This window comes from Felis catus, chromosome C2 (assembly GCF_018350175.1).
Source record: "Felis catus isolate Fca126 chromosome C2, F.catus_Fca126_mat1.0, whole genome shotgun sequence".
NCBI classification, from domain to species: Eukaryota; Metazoa; Chordata; class Mammalia; order Carnivora; family Felidae; genus Felis; species Felis catus.
Genome location: NC_058376.1, coordinates 52,442,916 through 52,461,542, shown reverse-complemented (window position 1 = coordinate 52,461,542; position 18,627 = coordinate 52,442,916). Strand labels below are relative to the sequence as shown.

At 40.9% G+C, this 18,627-nt stretch overlaps 1 protein-coding gene and 1 long non-coding RNA gene across 3 annotated transcripts in view; both read right to left on the bottom strand.

The window, feature by feature from the left end:
- Positions 1-12,477, bottom strand: part of ALCAM (activated leukocyte cell adhesion molecule) — a 216,051-nt gene extending 203,574 nt beyond the window's left edge. The window contains exon 1 of one of the 2 annotated variants that reach the window (XM_011285972.4): positions 11,862-12,477. In XM_011285972.4, the coding sequence (XP_011284274.1) occupies positions 11,862-11,934 (73 nt within the window). In that variant the 5' untranslated portion in view covers positions 11,935-12,477. The remainder of the gene's footprint in view (positions 1-11,861) is intronic. The other variant, XM_011285971.4, reaches the window with a different exon arrangement.
- Positions 12,478-13,318: 841 nt separating this feature from the next.
- On the bottom strand, positions 13,319-16,810 carry LOC109503420. The gene is made up of 4 exons (XR_002745569.2): positions 16,576-16,810; positions 15,830-15,968; positions 15,201-15,261; positions 13,319-13,797 (listed from the first exon to the last, which is right to left on the bottom strand). It is a non-coding gene; the product is annotated as an uncharacterized LOC109503420 (long non-coding RNA).
- Between the last annotated feature and the right edge of the window lie 1,817 nt (positions 16,811-18,627).

The following is an 18,627-nucleotide window of genomic DNA, read 5'->3' as shown; positions in this document are numbered from 1 at the left end:
CAATTATAATTTGTTGAGAGGGGCGCCTGGGTGGCTCAGTCGGTTGAGCGTCCGACTTCGGCTCAGGTCATGATCTCGCGGTCCATGAGTTCAAGCCCCGCGTCGGGCTCTGTGCTGACTGCTCAGAGCCTGGAGCCTGTTTCAGATTCTGTGTCTCCCTCTCTCTCTGACCCTCCCTCGTTCATGCTCTGTCTCCCTCTGTCTCAAAAATAAATAAACATTAAAAATTTTTTTTTTTTATAATTTGTTGAGAGTCCACTATATGTCAGGCACTGAGAAATGCTATACACTCATTACCTTATTGGAACATCCATATCAAATGAACTTGGAAATACTGTTACCCTCATATTACAAATCAGAAAACAGAGACAAGAGCTAGAATATTAAACTAATGTTCTGATCCATCACCCACGCCCTTGAACTCTGATGCATTTCTAGGTTATGTATTTACAGTCTGTGAAATCTGTAAGCATTGACAGTCCACAAAAATTAAGCACATAATTACTTTTGTAAAATATCATAGAGGTATAACCATACTATCTACAATAAAATCACTATTCAGGCTGTTCACATCCTTTCTAACTAAACATTTTAGATAAATTCCAAAAAATGATAACCTCTAAACCATACCCTGAAACTCTACTCTTTTGTTTTACTGTTTTATCATTTATTTTAGAAAGGAGACATATTTCTTATCAGCAAAGAGAAAAACAGCTAAGCAGATGCAGGTTTTGTTTTAATAAACAGATACTTATTTGTCATTCTACTATGATAAGAAAAGCAATTTTATTTCATACTAAAACAGTCATTTCCTAAAGAAAATTTCTATTTGAGAACTAGATTACCATCCACTGGGGTTGGGTAGAGTAAAGGATTAATCCAACAGGGTAAATCCAAATACATATTACATTTTACTCTTAGATCTGATAGCAAAAGCATTATTCATATTTAGAGTCATGCCGATCTCTGCAAAAATATAAAACCTGTGCTTATAACTGACATAAGCATTTTTCTTAGAAAGTGTCATACCTATCACCAGGTAGAGAAAATGCTTGCAGAATGAAGTACAAATGCCACAAGCTGAAACATTTAAAACTAAATACTAGGCAGAAACTGCTTTATTTATGAAATTATAGTTTGTGCATATTAATATTAACTCCACTATGAATATTTGTTGCCTTGTTTAAAAAATATATCTTCATTACATACTTATTGAAAACTCTTCACAAACATATTGTTATAGTTTTTCTATACAGAAGTTGCAATAAAAATGTTTTACTCCCTTCCATAAGAGATCTAAAAATTACAGGGTAAAATATATTTAATGGCACTGATGTTTTTTATAAATTTACAGAAGATGACACGTTTTATCCACTAGTAAACAATTTTGATGAGACTGTTAAACTTGTTGGAATAATTGTTCTCAATATGACTTACTTAAAAATAAGTGAAATCTGTTTAGTAAGACCTATTATACAGGGCTTACAAAATGGCATTAGTCCACCTACACAATGTATGTTGTACCTACAATGAACTAACACAAATATTTGGAAACCATCTGTGTAACATAAAATAATATCAACTATTCTTTTTTTTAATTAAGTTTTATTTATTTTTGTTTAATTTTTCGAGAGAGAGCATGTGCAAGCGGAGGAGGGGAAGAGAGAGCAGAGACAGAGGATCCAAAGTGGGCCCTGCGTTGACAGGCTGACAACAGTGAGTCTGATGCAGGGCTCAAACTCATGAACCTTGAGATCATGACTGGAGCTGAAGTCAAAAACTCAGCCGACTGAGCCACCCAGGTGCCCCAATATCAACTATCCTTAAGGTTCACATGTTGTTGTCTCTTAATCCACTGTTTTAGTTAATCTGACCCTATAGAGTATGAATCTTCCAAAATGAAAGAAAATATGACTTACATAGTTTATCTTCTCAAAGTTAGCCATCTTTATGGAAAGCCATGTGGAAAGAGCAATGGTAATAATTCAAATAAATGCACGTCTTTCACCCAAGGTTGGTCCCAACACACGCATCATAAAGCTAAGCACCGATCAATCTATAGTTTTACCTTACACGTGAGCATGTGTGTGCCTATTACTCCTATAATTCTCACTTTTCCCATAGTTTTAAATAAATAAGAATCAACCTATTATCCTGTTTTCTTTTAAATTATACTTTCCCCATAACTCTGTACTATTAATATGAGGAAGGGGCATCCTCATACACTCTTGTTGAGATTTTAAAGATACACACTTTTTTTTTTTAATTGAGAAATAATTGACATATAACGTTGTATTATTTTGGTATATAACATAGTGATATAATATATGTATATATTGCAAAATGATTATCACAAGTTTACTTACTATCCCACCACCACACAGTTAACACTTTTTTTTCATGATGAGAATTTTTAAGATCTTCTCTCTTAGCAGCTTCCAAATATATACAATACAGTATATACTTCTGAACTGTAATTTTAGAATTTCTTTCTAAGTGAAAAATGCACATATTCTTTGACTCAGCAATTTCACATCCAGGACATTTCCTACCAACGTAACAGTGCATATGAATAAGACATGTATTAGGATGTTCACTATAGTCATGTTTATAACAAAAAACACTGGAAACAGTCTACATTTTCAAGAACTAGGGAAATGCTTAAATTAATTATGGTGTGTACAATAAAATCCAATACATCTTTAAGAATCAGGTAGAGCTATATGTGCTGATATGGGATAATCTCTTATCTCCAAAATGTGCTATTAAGCAAAAAAAGGAAAGGCACCAAATGGTATGTATAGTATGTTCCCACTTGATTTTTTTTAAAGGGAAAAAGTATATACGCAAGTATTACTGTATGTGAGTATTTGAATAAGATCAAATAGATCCTCTTTAAACCCCACAACTGGTGAGTAAATTAGGGAAATTACAGGAATGAATTCCTGGTGACCTCCAGGAATTAGAAGTCATGTTCCTTCCATGTTGGCATCTTTTTTTTTTTTAATTTTTTTTAAACGTTTATTTATTTTTGAGACAGAGACAGACAGAGCATGAATGGGGGATGGTCAGAGAGAGGGAGACACAGAATCTGAAACAGGCTCCAGGCTCTGAGCTGTCAGCACAGAGCTTGACGCGGGGCTCGAACTCATGGACCGCGAGATCATGACCTGAGCCGAAGTCGGCTGCCTAACCGACTGAGCCACCCAGGCGCCCCCCCATGTTGGCATCTTAACTCATGCCATTCTCCCAGCCCATATCTTCTGCTTGATTATTCCTCAGCATATACCTCAGATATCACTTCCTGAAAGAACCTTTCTAATATTTTCCTACAGCCTGGGTCACATCTGGCCACTCTGATGTAAAATGCTATTTATTTGTCCTTGTAGTACTTAGCAAAACTTCTAGCAAATTATATAATTCATTGATTGATATCTATTTTCCAGAGAGAAGATAATTTCCTGTAATGATAAGACCTTGACTGTCTAGTAACTAGTTTGTTGCAATATCCCCAGCACCAAGCAGAATATTTTGCAGATTTGAGCACTCAATAAATATCTATTGAATGCTGTTTATAAATGCTGAATAGTTCATTTCCATGAGTTTTTTTTTAATTTTTATTTTAATTACAGTTAGTTAACATACAGTGTTATATTAGTTTCACATTAAGTTATATGATTTTTTATCTTGGATTGGCCAACACTGTGACACTTAGGCAAGTACCTAAATAATTTTATGGTCCTGTATAGCTCCAAGCCTTGAATCTATGAGTTTAGGGGTAAATGAAACTAAGGATGTTGTTATCTCAAAAAACTGGCTAATTTGCTATTGAATTTTAGGTAATCTTTTCACCTGTGGTTTCATCTATCTCAGCTGTTGAATAAGAAACTAAACAGGGGTACTTGGGTGGCTCAGTCAGGTAAGCACCCAATTCTTGATTTCAGCTTAAGTCAGGATCTCAAGGTAGTGAAATAGAGCCCAGAGTCTGGCATTGGGTTCCATGATACATGGAGCCTGTTTAAGATTCTCTCTCCCTTTGCCCTTCCCTCTCCTGCACAAAGACACATATGCTCCCTCCCTCTCTCTCTCTCTCTCTCTCTCTCTCTCTCTCTCAAAAAAAAAAAAAAAAAAACTGAACAAGATGAATATCTAAGGTAATTTCCCATTTTTTCCAACAATCCCTCTTCTATCGCATTTTACTTCAGACCATGATTTACACGCCTTTAACCCTTCAAAATTGTGTGTGCTCTCTCCCTCTCCCTCTCTCCCTTTCTCTTTCCTCTCTCGTGTCTCTCTCTCTCTCTCTCTCTCTCTCTCTCTCTCTCTCTCTCTCTCTCACACACACACACGCACACACACACACACACACACACACACACTTAACTTTCCATAATTTTATTCCAAGGGAAGATAAGGGTTTAGCCATAGGAAATAGTGTTTTTATTGACACTACTTGAGCCTCTATAATCTGTTATATTTCTTGCCAAAGGATCTAGAAGAGGAAGGTGTAAACTATGAATATGGGGCTAAGTAAGGATACTAGCTTCTGTCACATCCCCCACTGGTTGACTGATGGCAAAAATGGTCCTAATCCTCTCCCCTGATCTTTATGCATACTGTTTGCCAAGTGTTTCTAGCTCCTTCCATTCAATAGATGATTTTCCCACCGTTGAATTTGAGCTGGGCTTGGAACTTGTCTTCACCAACTGAATGTGGAAGAAGTGATGGTTTGCCAGAGGAGGCTTGCAGATTTCTGCTTCCTCTCAGAACCCTGCTTCCACCAAGAGAACAAATCTAGGGAAGCCTGTTAGAGAACCAAAGACCATGAAGAAGAGTCAATTTTCCCTGAATGACAACCAGCCAACTCCCAGAAGCAAAGCTACCTCAGCTGACCCACAGCAGCTTACAGTAAAATGAAGATATCTAACTAAAATCATAAAAACACCCAACTGTCCAATCTAAATTGCCAGCCTGCAAACTAATGAACTGCATAAAATGGTTGCTGTTTAAACCACTATGTTTTGGAGTGTTCTATTTTACAGCACAATTAACTGATATACTATGGTTCAAAAATGTAAAAAGAGTAGCTACATGGGTTTTTATGTTTTCTTGATTTGGAACTAGGTAAATTCCACACTGATAAACTCCCCAACTAATTAGGGAAAATACTTGGGGATGTGCTGACAAGAGTTTTAGCCACAATGACCAACGCCGTCTCCCTTCATTCTGCTGTATTATCAAGAACAAAATTATGGCATCCTTTGTGTGCTTAGATAATAATGTCTCACCTTTCCTACCTCCATTCCCTTTTGGGGTTTTCTGAGTACTTGAGACACTTAGATATAGATGAACCAAAGAACACATGAGCACCTAATTAGGAAGTCAGTGTTGGCACCAAATGTCCCAGCCATATTGTTGGCTGCCCCAAGTCAAGTCACCTTACATGTACAAAAAGACTTAAGAGCTTCCTTCAATTGTATAGACATCCCTGACAATTATTTTTATATCCAAATTGATAGTGGATCTACTGAGAAACCTCATAGAAGAACAGAATGGGAATTGTGCAAATGGCGGAGAAAGGGTTTCAGAATCAGACTGAAATAGGCTTTCATAGGTACAAAGTATAGTTCCCAGGTGAATTCCAAACACTACTATTCTCTTGGTATCTCAGGTAAATTTGGTTTCCATTCCAAACCATGGGATCCTTAATGTTTTACACCCACTACAATATTCTGAGGTTCTAGGCTATTACTTTACATCTCTCCTATACTTGACACTATAGGGAGGACATGTGGCCTCTTATTGATATTTCCCTGTAGCTTATAAATAAAAAAGGTTAGAAATATGCACTTTGTCAGCATGAGAGTACTTACAGTTAAGTAGTCTAAGACATATTAACAGGCAAGTCATTAATACTCATAGTGACCATATAATTTGTCATCCAAACTGCACTTCTCAAGGTGAAGTAAGGTCCCATTAATAACTGAATCAGGACATCAGGATAAACCAGGACTGTTGTGGATATACCGGGATGTATTGCTCACAGAGTAATAGAGGAGAGAGTTTTAGGGGGAAAAGGGGGGAGGACAGGGGGGCTAACAAGCCAGAGAAGCTGGACAGCAGTCTGATTTCTGATTAATCTATTCTCCCAGTTTAGTTTCATTATGTTGCAATGCTATGAATTCTTAGAAGATCAGACACAGGCATGTTCATTGAAATACGTCAATTCAAAGTCGAATTAAGTAATCCTTTGATTACAAACTGTTTTGGATTGGACTGATTTCCCCTTGAATGGAATGGATAATTGAGAACTGACTGGATAAATAAGAGAGTAAGCACTAAAAGCTAATTTCATTCTTGGAAAATACACTACAGTAATGGACTATGATAATAGGTTACCATAAAACAATTACTGAATACCACAGCATATTTGGAACTAGTCCTAGTTGAAATATATATGATATTACGTCTAGTAATAAGGTGAGAGGAAGCATATAAATCCTGTTAATTAAACAGAGAAATTAGCTGAATGGCAATATAAGTAACTCCAAATATATAATACTTTATACACTGTAAGGATACTTGTAATAACTGTAGGATTTAACCTTATCAAATAGCATATAATATCCTCTTCTTAAATATAAAACATATATTTTAGTCTTGACTTTATTCTCCATAGGGGAAATTCTGCCCTAATTTAAAAAAAAAATTAATGAGAAATTCAAATGAACATTTTTCCAGTCTTTTTTCATTTCTTATTGAACATAAGAAGAGGCTCTTATATCCAAGAGTAAATACATAGATGAATGTTACGTCATACCCACTACTCTTAAGGAAACTTTAATATTCCAGTGAGTTAGCTCATTTCTTAATATGCCACATACATTCATGTGTAAAAAATGAAATGGGCCTTTGTTAAAACCTAACAATGAAGAATAAAGTTGACACTCTGAGAAGTTAAATTCAAGTTTCTGTGTATACACACTATTTTATCATAGTTGCACCTATGTTGCTGTCTTGCATAATTGGTAATATACATATCTGTGACTGCTTGAGTTAACAGCTTCAGAGAGTGAGAAGCCTTTGGTGATATTTTATGCTAAATAAATGACTAGAACAGAAAGAAGTGTGTTTAAGAATATAAAACAAGGTGATTATAAAGTATCTAAGATACTGTATGACAAAATACTAACTTCTTACACCAAGTAATGTTAACAACTTAGTGATCAATTTTACAAAGGCCTATGTTTAGTGACCTGAAAACTTGAGAAAAAGAAAAAGGAGAAAAAAGAAATAAAAAGAGACATTTTTGCCTGATTTTTAAAAAATGGTGTATGGGTCGCCTGGGCAGCTCAGTTGGTTAAGTGCCCCACTCTTGATTTCTGCTCAAGTCATGATCTCACAACGGTGAGACAGAGCCCTACATGGGGCTCTGCCATCAGCACAGAGTCTGCTTAAGATTCTCTCCCCCTGTCTCTCTCTCTGTCCCTCCCCCTCCCCTAAGATAAAAAATAAAAACTAAGTTTTAAAATGGTCAAAGTGATAATTAAATGTAATAAATTAAAGAGTGTTTTTCTATTAATAATATAATGTCATATAGCATGTTAATATAACATGCTTTAGTTGAAAAATTCGAATGCTGCGCAAGGGAATTACTAATCTCACCAAAATCAGAACCATGCATTACAAAGACAGAAAAACTTACAGATGGGAAATAAGAAGGAGGAGGAAAATAGCTTTCCCAAAGTCAGAACATTCCTATATGACATAACTGAAAACTGAACATGTGAGTGCTGACTCCAATAAAAAAAATAATTTCTGGTAACACTTAAGACTATTAAAGTAGACTTTTATTGATTTTCTTCTCTTTAAAAAGTTAACAGCAAACAAGCATTCTCTTCCAAAATTCTATTTAAAAAGATAAGCTAAATTGAATTTTCTAAAAAGTCAAAGTTTGAAATTGTGTCATGAAAATATTTTGGATTTCTATAGATTTTAAAACCACAGGAAAGCATTACTATTTTCTACTTCCTTCCATAGCGCACTTAAAACCACCTTGCAAATCAATTATTTTAGGGGCATCTTAAGGATGTACATATAAGGCTTTGTCACATGAACATAATAGCATCAACAATCACTTAACATTTCATTCTAGGAACCACATATGCAGTTTAAATACAGGCAGTCTTCCAGGACATATGGGTTATACTAATGGCGTTTTCTGAGACCTAAAAATCTCTCTTTTCCCAGGATAGTAGGAGACTAAATCCTCTCTATCACACTTCTTTTTTTTTTTTTTTTTTTTTTTTTTAATAGCCCTCTTCAGGCCTGGAGGAATAAGCACAAGGTATTATAATGGGTTTGAACAAGTAGGAAAAGAGATGGAAATTTCGCAATTGGGTACCACTGACATTTTCTAGCAACACAATTTATATGAACTGTATCCATTCAGTCTGTCTGAAAGCATTAGAAAAATACAAGTGGATAATGACTCTGCCTTGACCAAATCAGCATTTTACCTTAGGTCATTAGAAACAGGTTTTTTTTTTTAATTTTTAATTTTTTTTAATTTACATCCAAATTAGTTAGCATATAGTGAATCCATGATTTCAGGAGTAGATTCCTTAAGGCCCCTGACCCATTTAGCTCATCCCCCCTCCCACAACCTCTCCAGTAACCCTCAGTTTGTTCTCCATATTTATGAGTCTCTTCTGTTTTGTCCCCCTCCCTGTTTTTATATTGTTTTTGTTTACCTTCCCTTATGTTCATCTGTTTTGTGGATAATGACTCTGCCTTGATCAAATCAGCATTTTACCTTAGGTCATTAGAAACAGTTTTGAGCTAAAGAGATCCCAGAGAGTAGATCCTTAGTCCACCATTTTACTTACATATGAGAGAGTTGAAGTCCAAATATGTGAAATAACTTGCTCAAGTGCCCAAAGGTGAATGATGCTGAGCCAAGCCTAGGAAAGCAGTTTACTGAAAATAGTATCCCATTAAGTTGTAAATTGCTATTGGATCAAATAAATCATCAAGGAAAAAGCAATATTTACTGGCTACTAAGCAGTTTGCCATTTTTAAATTAATAAATTTTAATAGTCCCACATCAGGCAGTCTGCAAAGACATTATTTGAGTTGATGCTTTCCCCAAGGCCTACTGAGATAAACAATGCCTTGAGAACATAATACGCCACTCTGGGGGAAAAACTTAAGTGTGCTTATGTCTTAGAATTAACTTTGTATCAGTAAGAAATTAAGAAAAATTCCTGAGAAGGGTGCACACCAAAGATCCAAGAGAAGAAACAGTTAACTGCACCTCCTTGTTGTAAGTAATCAAGGAAAGCATTTTTTTAAAAAAGCAATACAAAATGTCACCACAGGCTGACGCTCTTTCTACAAGGATAATGAGATTCTTGCTTCCTCGGATGCTCAGCACTTACTTCATTGCCTTCATCTCTGAATTCAGTTTCTGTGGTTCATACATCCTGTCCCCCTCCCTTCAAAACAGGTGACAGGCCATGCCCGGAACGTATCAATGACTATGTAGCGACTACAGCCCAAAAGACCTGCAGAAGCAGTTCCACAGGCGCGAATTTTTGTTCTCTAGGTCTCAACACACACTACTAAAAGTGCTCCCGAAATGAAGGGTTGCAGGCGGGTAAGTCAGTTGGTCTCTTGGATTAAGCCAGCCTGGCCATTGGCACGTATCCCCAACGGGCGCAGCTATGCAGAGGGCTCCGAAGGAGGCGCACTTGTCTTCCAGGACTTGCGTCCCGAGTCTGGACAAGGCGCTGTTAGTGCCACAAACCTTTCTTTTAAACACACTGACCCCGAGAATTCTGTACATAGGCCAACCCAATAAATCCAAGCAAACCACTGATCTGAGGGTCTGAGGTTTCTGACCCTCAGATCAGCCGAGGTAGGCGGCGCGGCTAGAATGCATCCAGCTCACCGAAAGCGCGCCGCTGGGAACCGGCTGCAAACGCGAGCTTGCGGCTCCAAAAGAATCTCCGAGAAGGAAGTCTGAAAGCGGAACCGCTCCCTTTTTAGCAGCTAAATATGAGGGAAAACCTGTCCTCGGAGGTGGCCCGACTGAAAACTGACTCCAGAGCGACCGCACGGAAAAGGAAACCGGGCGGGCGCGTGTGCTCCCGGGGAATTGGTGTGGTGAGACTGCAACTCTCCAACTGCGCAGAGGGTTAAACTGAAAACCAACCGTGGGGAGGGTGGGTCTTTGCATTTTACTAACTTACCTCACCCTCGTCCACCCTCCTCGCCCCTCGGCCCCAGAGTGAGTGCCCTTCCGTCCTACATCGGACAATGGGATCAGGAAAAAGTGAAATCCACAATGTGCCAAAGTCAGGCGGCTCTCCCCTGGCCACGTCCCGGGTGTGCTTACCCCCAACCCACCTGCTTCAAATCCGGTTCAACTCGCGCTTCACACGCCCCGCCCCGGAGCTAGAGATGCGTCGCAGATGGTTCTCTCTAGCCTCAGAACTGCAGGTGAGCTCAGGACCTCACCCAGAAATGTAACTTTATAATAGAGATCCGGCGAGGGCACCCACCCCCCTCCTCCGCACCACCACCAGGAAGCCTACACAGCAGCATCAGTTCCCAAACACTTGTGATCTTCTGGCTCCAGCCCCAGCCTCACTTTCCCTCTTTCCCTGGGAGAGACCCGGAGGCTTCCAAACATTTTTTTTTTTTTTTTTTTTTTTTGGCCTCAGCTTGGTAACTGAAGGGATGTTCAGAAATTAAAGACGCGGAAAGGAAGTGAGTTTTTCTTTGCTAAAAACTAAAGAAAAGGGTAAAAGAACAAACAGAAGCCGAAAAAAAAAAGGAAGTAGGAGTTTTTACTTGCAAATGTCTATGAAGGGCTGGAGATAAAACTTCAAAGGGAGAAAACAATTCCAAAAATTACTGGAGTCTAGCGAGCAAATGAACCTGCTGCTCTATCAAGTGACAGCGAACATACAGAATGCCCTGTTAGGGACCAACTCGCGGCAGCCGACCGGTGGGTCTCAGAACGACAGCCACAGGGGCCGTCCCCAGGGTAGGAAAGGGATTCCCGGCTAGATATTTTAGTTATTGGGGATTTTGAGTTTCTTGCTTCTGAGCCTCAGTACATTACTGAAAACTGAGGTTGAATCACAGGTCCTGTAAAATCCACAAGCCACTCACTAAGGTCTCACAACCCTGGCTGCCAAGTCCAGTTCAGGCTGCGTCCTTTGCCTGCCACCACCCCTGCACTCATTACCCACCCAGACAATGGGGGAGGGGGCTTCAAACCACGGTTTAAGCTGCGGGAGGTTTTTCTAAAAAGGAGTGATTAAAGTCCTCCCTTTCTCTTCTACCCTTCCTACCCCTTCTTCACCTCTTACCGAGGGGAAGTTACCAGGGATTTATCCCCCAAAAAGTGCAGACAGTTATTTCTCGGAAAGCTAAGCGAAAGGAAAACTGCCCGGAGCGCAGTGACGTGGACTTTGATATCCAAAGACTGGAGGAATTGTCAGAGGGCAAGGGCTCGCCGCCTAGGCGGGAGCTGCAAGGGCGGGGGAGGGGGGGGGGGGGAATGGGGAGAGAACCAGACGAATACTGCCCGTGGGCCCCTGGAGCCCGAACCCCGGCAGCACCCAAAGTTCCTGGAGATTTACCCAAGGCCCCCAGTCCCTGCCCAAACTTGGGCCAGCCGGCCGAGCCCAAACGTGAGGCACAGGTGACTGAACCCAGGGCCAGATGTGTGCCCGCACCGCCCCCACTCGCCCCGGCTCACAGCCCCGGAGGTGCGAGGCCTGCGCCGCAGACTCAGGAAATTGCCCCCGTTCCACGTTGGCCTGGGCTGCTCCCAGGCCCCTGCTCACCTGGCCGGAGGACAGCGGCGGAGATCAAGAGGCAGAAGACTAGACGGCAGGAGGGGCCCGCCTTCGATGCCATATTCCTCCTCCTCGTCCTCTTTGGGGGCCACCGACAGCGTCCGCGCCGCAGGAGGGGGCGTCGTCCCGGCCCCGCGCTGCCCGCGAGCTCGCAGGTCCCAACGCAGGGGGCAGCGGCTTCTCCCAGGCACACCGCCCCCCCTGGGCTGTGGCGCTGGACCTTCGGCTCTCCGCCGCAAGCAACTTTCCACCACGCAGTGCCCCAACTCTTCCTTCCTCCCCTTCAACACCTGCCCTTGGCCCCAGTGGCTCCTTCTCCCGGGACCGACGACCCTCTCTTCCCAGGAGACACTTCACTATTTCAGAAAGGTGTACGTGGTTCTTTCAGGCTGGTCTGTTGTTCTCCCTCTCTTGGAATAATAATAATAATGGTAGTGGCAGTGTGCATAAAAAGCCCGGTGCTAGGCAGGAATCGCCGGGGGTGGCCACAGGGGCGGCGAGTCCAGGCGGTCTCCTCAGGTGGCAGAGCCGTAGCAGCGAAAGCAGCGGCGACGGCAGCGGTCTCAGGGCTGCTCTGAGTGGAGGGACTGGAAGGCGTGTGTAAGCTTCCTCTCTCCTCCTCCTCCTCCCCCCACCGCCGCCCCCCCTCCCTCCTCTCTCTTCCCCGCTTCCCAGGACGCAGCGCCGAGCAGGTGGTTGGAGCACCGACCTGCAGCCTAGAGGCGCTGCAGGACCGAGTCGCAGACGGAGCCCAGCTCTGGAACTCCGCGGGTGAGAAGCTCGCTGGATCCAGGGGCCCCCGAGTGGGAGGTGCTTCCCGTGGCTCCGCCCCCGGAACCACGCTAGCCAATACGGAGCAGACACAGGCGCCGCGAGCGCGCGGGGAGGGGAGCCCTCGGGGCTGCCTCTAGCCGGCGGCTTTACGATCGCCCTCTCGGTCCGGCCTCCCATTTCTTGGTCACCACGCAGCCTCGCCAGGGTTCAAAAAGCGCTTGTCCCCAGACGCTGAATCCAGTGGCTCGCTCCGCAGGGATTTTTCGGCGGTGATGTTGCAGCCTCCATCTTCAACGAAGAGAGTAGCGGGGCAGGACGCTGGTGGGGGGGGGGGGTGGAGAATTCCGGGTTGGTGGGGCGGGGCGCGCCTTCGGTCCTAGGGCGGGAGCGGAGGAGGAAGAAGGGTCTGGAGGGGGTGGCAACGGTGGAAACTCTCCTCCTGAGAGTTAACTGGAGCAGCTTCTGGTTGGCCGGGAGCAATCCAAATCCTGGGCTAATTCCTCCCCGTTTTGCTCCCACTAACCCACCTCTCGAACGCACCTTCTTTTGAAGGCAGATCACTCGAGTCGACTGCCCCAGTACCAAAGAGAAAATATTTACTCTTTCCCGGGGGAAATTAAATGAGGAATTTTTAGATCATACTTCGTCACACGGATTTTCCCAGTGTCTACCTGCCACAGCATGTGCCTTTTTTATTTTGAATTAAGCGGCGGTTTTTAGTTACAAACAGAAAATCCTCAAGTTACTCCGATTAAAAGTCTAACTCCTTCTCGTCCGTTCTAGAAAGCCAGGCATCCCAGCAGATGGACAGGCTTCTCTGGCAATTTCTAAAGACTGAACCATCTCTCAGGCGGAACATCGGGAAGCTGTGCGTTTTTCAGATCAGGCAGAGACCATGCAGGAATATTTTCCTCTTAAACTCCGGGGTGGAGCTGTTGGAGCCCTAAGTGGCTCTAAATCAGGGATGCTGGATCACCACTCTGATCCCGGAAGCATAATAAAATCTTGGTCCCTCAACCACTTCGCCAGGGCATTAAATAGCCTTTCCTGCATCACAGGGTCACCCCTGTGTGAGGCTAGTCTCCTGCAGAGAATGCCAACTAGTAGTCCTCACATACTGAGCTTTCATCTGAAGGCTTCGAGTCACCAACTAGATGGGGGTGAAGAGTTGGGCGGCAGGGGAAGCTTATTAAGACAAGTAGACACATGCCGGCGCGCGCACACACACACACACACACACACACACTCAGAATGATCTCTGAATTCTTTTATCTTTTTTTATGCTGGAAACTATCAAGCTCTGTCTTCAGCTGTGAATTTTGTCAAAAGCCTGCCTGTCTAGTCCTCCTGGTTTTCTTTATATCAACAGTATCCTAGAGTAGAGCTCTTATATATTTTTCCTCTTAAAATAAGTAGTTTTTTTTTTTCCTGTTGGATTTAACATTAGCATTTTTTTTTTGCATCTTATGAACCAACTGGAAGGCTAACGCTAGGAGACAAATGCCTTTTAGTTCAGTGTTTCATAAGCTAAGTTTGACTGAATTGCTAGCATTCCGAAGGGATCTCATAGAATTCCTTTAGGAAATTGTTTTTCTTTTAACAGCAGCTTTAAGTAGCTCCTACTAGAACAAATCATCCTAACTATATATTCAGCCTAGATCCTCCGCTCTGTCTACCTGACTCCCTTTTGTTTTGGGGTTGGAGTTAATACAGCATAATTGTTAAAAAGTAGATCTACAAAAGGCACACTGTCTGACTTGGGCTCTGACATTTACTAGCTGCATGATCTTGGTCAATTCACTTAACCTCTCAAAGTCTTAGTGTCTTTATTTGTAAAAAGTGATAACAATAGTACCACTCTCTTGAGACTGGTGAGGATTAAGTGAGATCACACAAAAGAACTGCCTAGGGAGAGGAGAAGGAGCTCTGGCTTTGGGGAATAGTCAGAGTCTGGTTAAAATCTTTCTTCTGCACTTACTCAGCAACTGACCTTGAACAAAAGTCAGCCTCTCATAATTAAAGTATGATGACCTAGTAGAGTGCCACCTTCAAAAGGGTGCAGCTAGATTGGATCAAAATATATTCCATAACTTAAGGATATTATGCACACACATGCACATGTGTGGAATTCTGAAAGCAATATACATATTTATCTGTAAAGTCACTTGCTTCTAAAGTTCCTTTTACAGAGGAATATGTCCTAGTTCAGGAAAATGCCTTGATAAGCCACTTGGAGCAGTGACACCAAAAGAAGGCTACTAGTTATATATAGCTAAGACCACGAAAGTGAGGGTCATCTGACAATTTATTAAATAACATCATAAAAACTTAAATAAGAATTATGAAATGATAAAAATAAACATAGGAGTTTAACGGGAGGGAAGAAGATGATGCTGAGAGAAAGGAAGGGACAAAGACCAAGCCATATTGTTATGAGTTTGGAAATGGTTGAAGGCCTTCAAATATACTTTAATTAATTAAATCGTAACAGTTATTGATCACATGCTGTATGTTAGGTTATTCTAAGCAACTTATATGAACTGAAATAATTACCTCTTCGAAAAAATCTTAGGAGATAGGTGTCTTTGGTGTCTTTATTTCACTCATGAAGAAACTGAAACCCAGAGACAGGAAGGTCACTTCATGATTCATAGCAATGGTAAAGCCTTTGTTCTAGCCCACACACTTTGATTCTAGATGATTCCAATGATATTTACCTGTCAATTTAGTCATGCATAGAATGGCTACTTCTTACTACAAGAGGTCAGATGAATAGTGTTCAACCAGAGGAAAACATATTTCATTCTGGAGCTTCCTCCCTATCAACTTGGCTCATTATCCACTTTGCTTATTAGAGATGTCTAACAATAAATTTATGACTTATTTTGTTTGTTTGGGGGGGGGCTTGATTTAGATAGAAATCTCTTTACCTTCTGGAACTTTAATAAAGTCTCCTACCCTCAAACATATTTTCCTTGGGGAAATTAACTAATCAGGCAGTGCATCCTATCTGTATGAGCCAGGTACAGTGCGTATGAGATGTCAAGGCCATTTCTAGACTGAAATAATTTACCATAAGCAAAACTCAGAGTTAAGAAACTTGAGAATATAAGCCCCACAATGTAGTAAAGAGAGTATTTGTCCTTCAGAATCTAGAGAATGGGGGATTGGATCCACCTTACCTTGTTCTTAAGAGGAAGAGCTTTTCCAACTGCATCTGGATTACAATTGCTTTTGTTACAACTGAGAATATATAGTATTCCAATGATATTTACCAGATGATTTAGTCACACATCAGAGCATCATAATGAGTACTTCTTACTACAAGAGGTAAAAGGAATAATGGTCAGCCAGAGAAAAAGATTTCATGTTACCAAGAACATGAAAAGAGTTTTGCATCTTCAATATAAAAGAATTCATCATCAATCAGGACAGTATGTTCTAGGCAGTGACACAGCACACCAAGCAACTCTTCTACTTAGAATCCATTGAGATCAGAACTCAGGACCCCTAAGGCTCAGACCAGGAACCTTTGCCCTGTACTAAAACATTAACCAACAGTATGTGACAAACATAGGTCAGACATGTGAACATTTGAAAAGCTGAGATGATTTTGTTCTTGTTCTAATGTAAACAGTTTCCTGCCAGAAATGAAATTTCACTAAAGGTGGTATTGGAGGCTGGTGACATTTATTCCTACCACCTTATATCATCATGCTCTGTGTAAGGTTCTAGTTTTTGAACAAAACATGTAATGCAGTTCAAGGGCATGCAATAAATCTAATTCACTTTCTTCCCCTCCACCTCCCCACTGATGATTAGACATTTCTAGCCAATACTTTGCAAATACACTGAGCACTCTATAAATAATTACATTTGAATGGTGAGTGAACTTTTTCACAGAATATAAACCTCGAAACAAACTTACAAGGGAGAGTGATATAAGGAGATGAAAGGTGTTTCAAGTGGGTCTTTAATGATTGGACTAGTATGATTCTGTTATCAGTTCCAATGTGTGGTTTTCTCCCCCACACCACCGATCAATTGTTGGACACTAGCTGGATGTTCTAGAATTCAACTCCATTCTGACAGTATCTACCTGGAGACAGCATCAGCCAGATGGAAGAGACACATATGGCAAGATGTGTGGGAAGGAGAGCAAAGCTTTCATGCTCTCTGAGGATACAACTCTCCCCAAATCTCCATGTATTCACCAACCTCGAAGCTCTCTGAATCCTGTCCTTTGACATTTGGAGAAGGCTCCATTACATAGGTATGACTAATTAAAATCATTGGCCCCTGGTGATTTTAACTCAATATCTGAGTCCCTCTCCCCACCCAGGAGGGGTGGGACTAAAAATTCCAACCCTCTAATCACCTGATTGGGCCTCCTAGCAACCAACATTCATTCTTAGATTATCCAAAGGTTTTTCCAAAGTAACTCATTAACATAACAAAAGACACCGTCATCACAGTTATCACTTAAAAAATTCCAAGGGTTTTAGGAGCTCTTGTCTGGAATGGATCCAAGACCAAATACATATTTCTTATTATAAATCACAATGTCACAACTTAGCTGACTAAAGTTTAGGGAAGGCAAAGAGAATGAGTCACGTTTTAGTCACCAGTGAAATCTCTGAAATATAAAGTGAAGAAGTTAATCTACAAGAGAAAGAGCATGATAAAAACTATTTGCCCCTAATGAGAATAAAACAAAAAGGGCCATGCCTCTTTGTTTAAGACAAAAAAAAGGTAGGCAGCATGCTGGGAATAGAATCCTGACTAGTAAAGTTTCTAAGTGACCAGGCAGGAGATGGGCAAGCACCTGGGTTAATACACTGATGACAAAGATTGAAACAGAGGGCTAAATTGGATTTATATTAAGTCTATGAAGACACGACTCTTTTAAAGAGTCATAGAGATTATGTAGGTAAAACAAAACTCTGTTTTATTTCTGGACCCCAAGGTTTTTTTGGTCAGTAATTCCTAAAATCACTCTAGATAGGGATTGGGGAACAGATGGGTAGCCATCCTGCTAAGAAATATTTCCTTGAACTTTATTGTTGAGAGAGTTTCTCTTCAGAGGTTTCTGTATATTTTCAACTTTCAACAGAAATAAGCAGCTTTTCGGTTTTGAATGAGTAATAGGTGACTCAGAGTGAGGTTATTCAGATGTTTGATATCTTAAAGGAAATTTTAACTTGATTAATTCTTATGAAGTTTCCAAGTTATCTCTACTTGCTTTCTCATGTACCTCCTAGCCATTGCAATCTATGAAATTTTTATTCAGGAATTTGAGGTACATACATGACTGTAGAAATATGAAAACAATGTATATTTGATTCTTTTAAACAAACAAATCACCATGGATTCAATGGACTTCTGGAAAGCAAAGTAATTAAGTACAAATTTCAGTTCATCCATACTATTTTCCCTCAAAATAAGTAAGATGGCTGACTTTACAGGAAAGTATTAAGAAGACATTCTTAGATAAACAGATAATCCCTAAGGAGTGATAATACTTAGACAAAAAAAAAAAAAGGCTTAATAACACTGAATAAAGGCTCATTGATTATGCAATATCAGAAAAAGCCTTAAAATTTTTATGATTTTCAGAGCCTCACAAGTAATTTAGATAAATTGTTTTCAATCTTTTTAAAATTTTTAAAAAATGTTTATTCATTTTTGAGAGAGAAAGAGACAGAGACAGAGTGCGAGTGGGAGAGGGGCAGAGATAAAGACACACACAGAATCCGACGCAGGCCCCAGGCTCTGAGCTGGCAGCACAGAGCTCCACACGTGGCTCAAACTCACCCACTGTGAGATCATGACCTGAGCCAGGTCAGACACTTAACCAACTGAGCCACCCAGTCACCCCATTTTTCACTCTTTTTTTAAAATACAAAGCTGTTTCTTCTAATATAGGCTTATTCTGAAGTCCAATTCCTATCTCTCCCTTGTTCAATCCATTGGTCTCCTC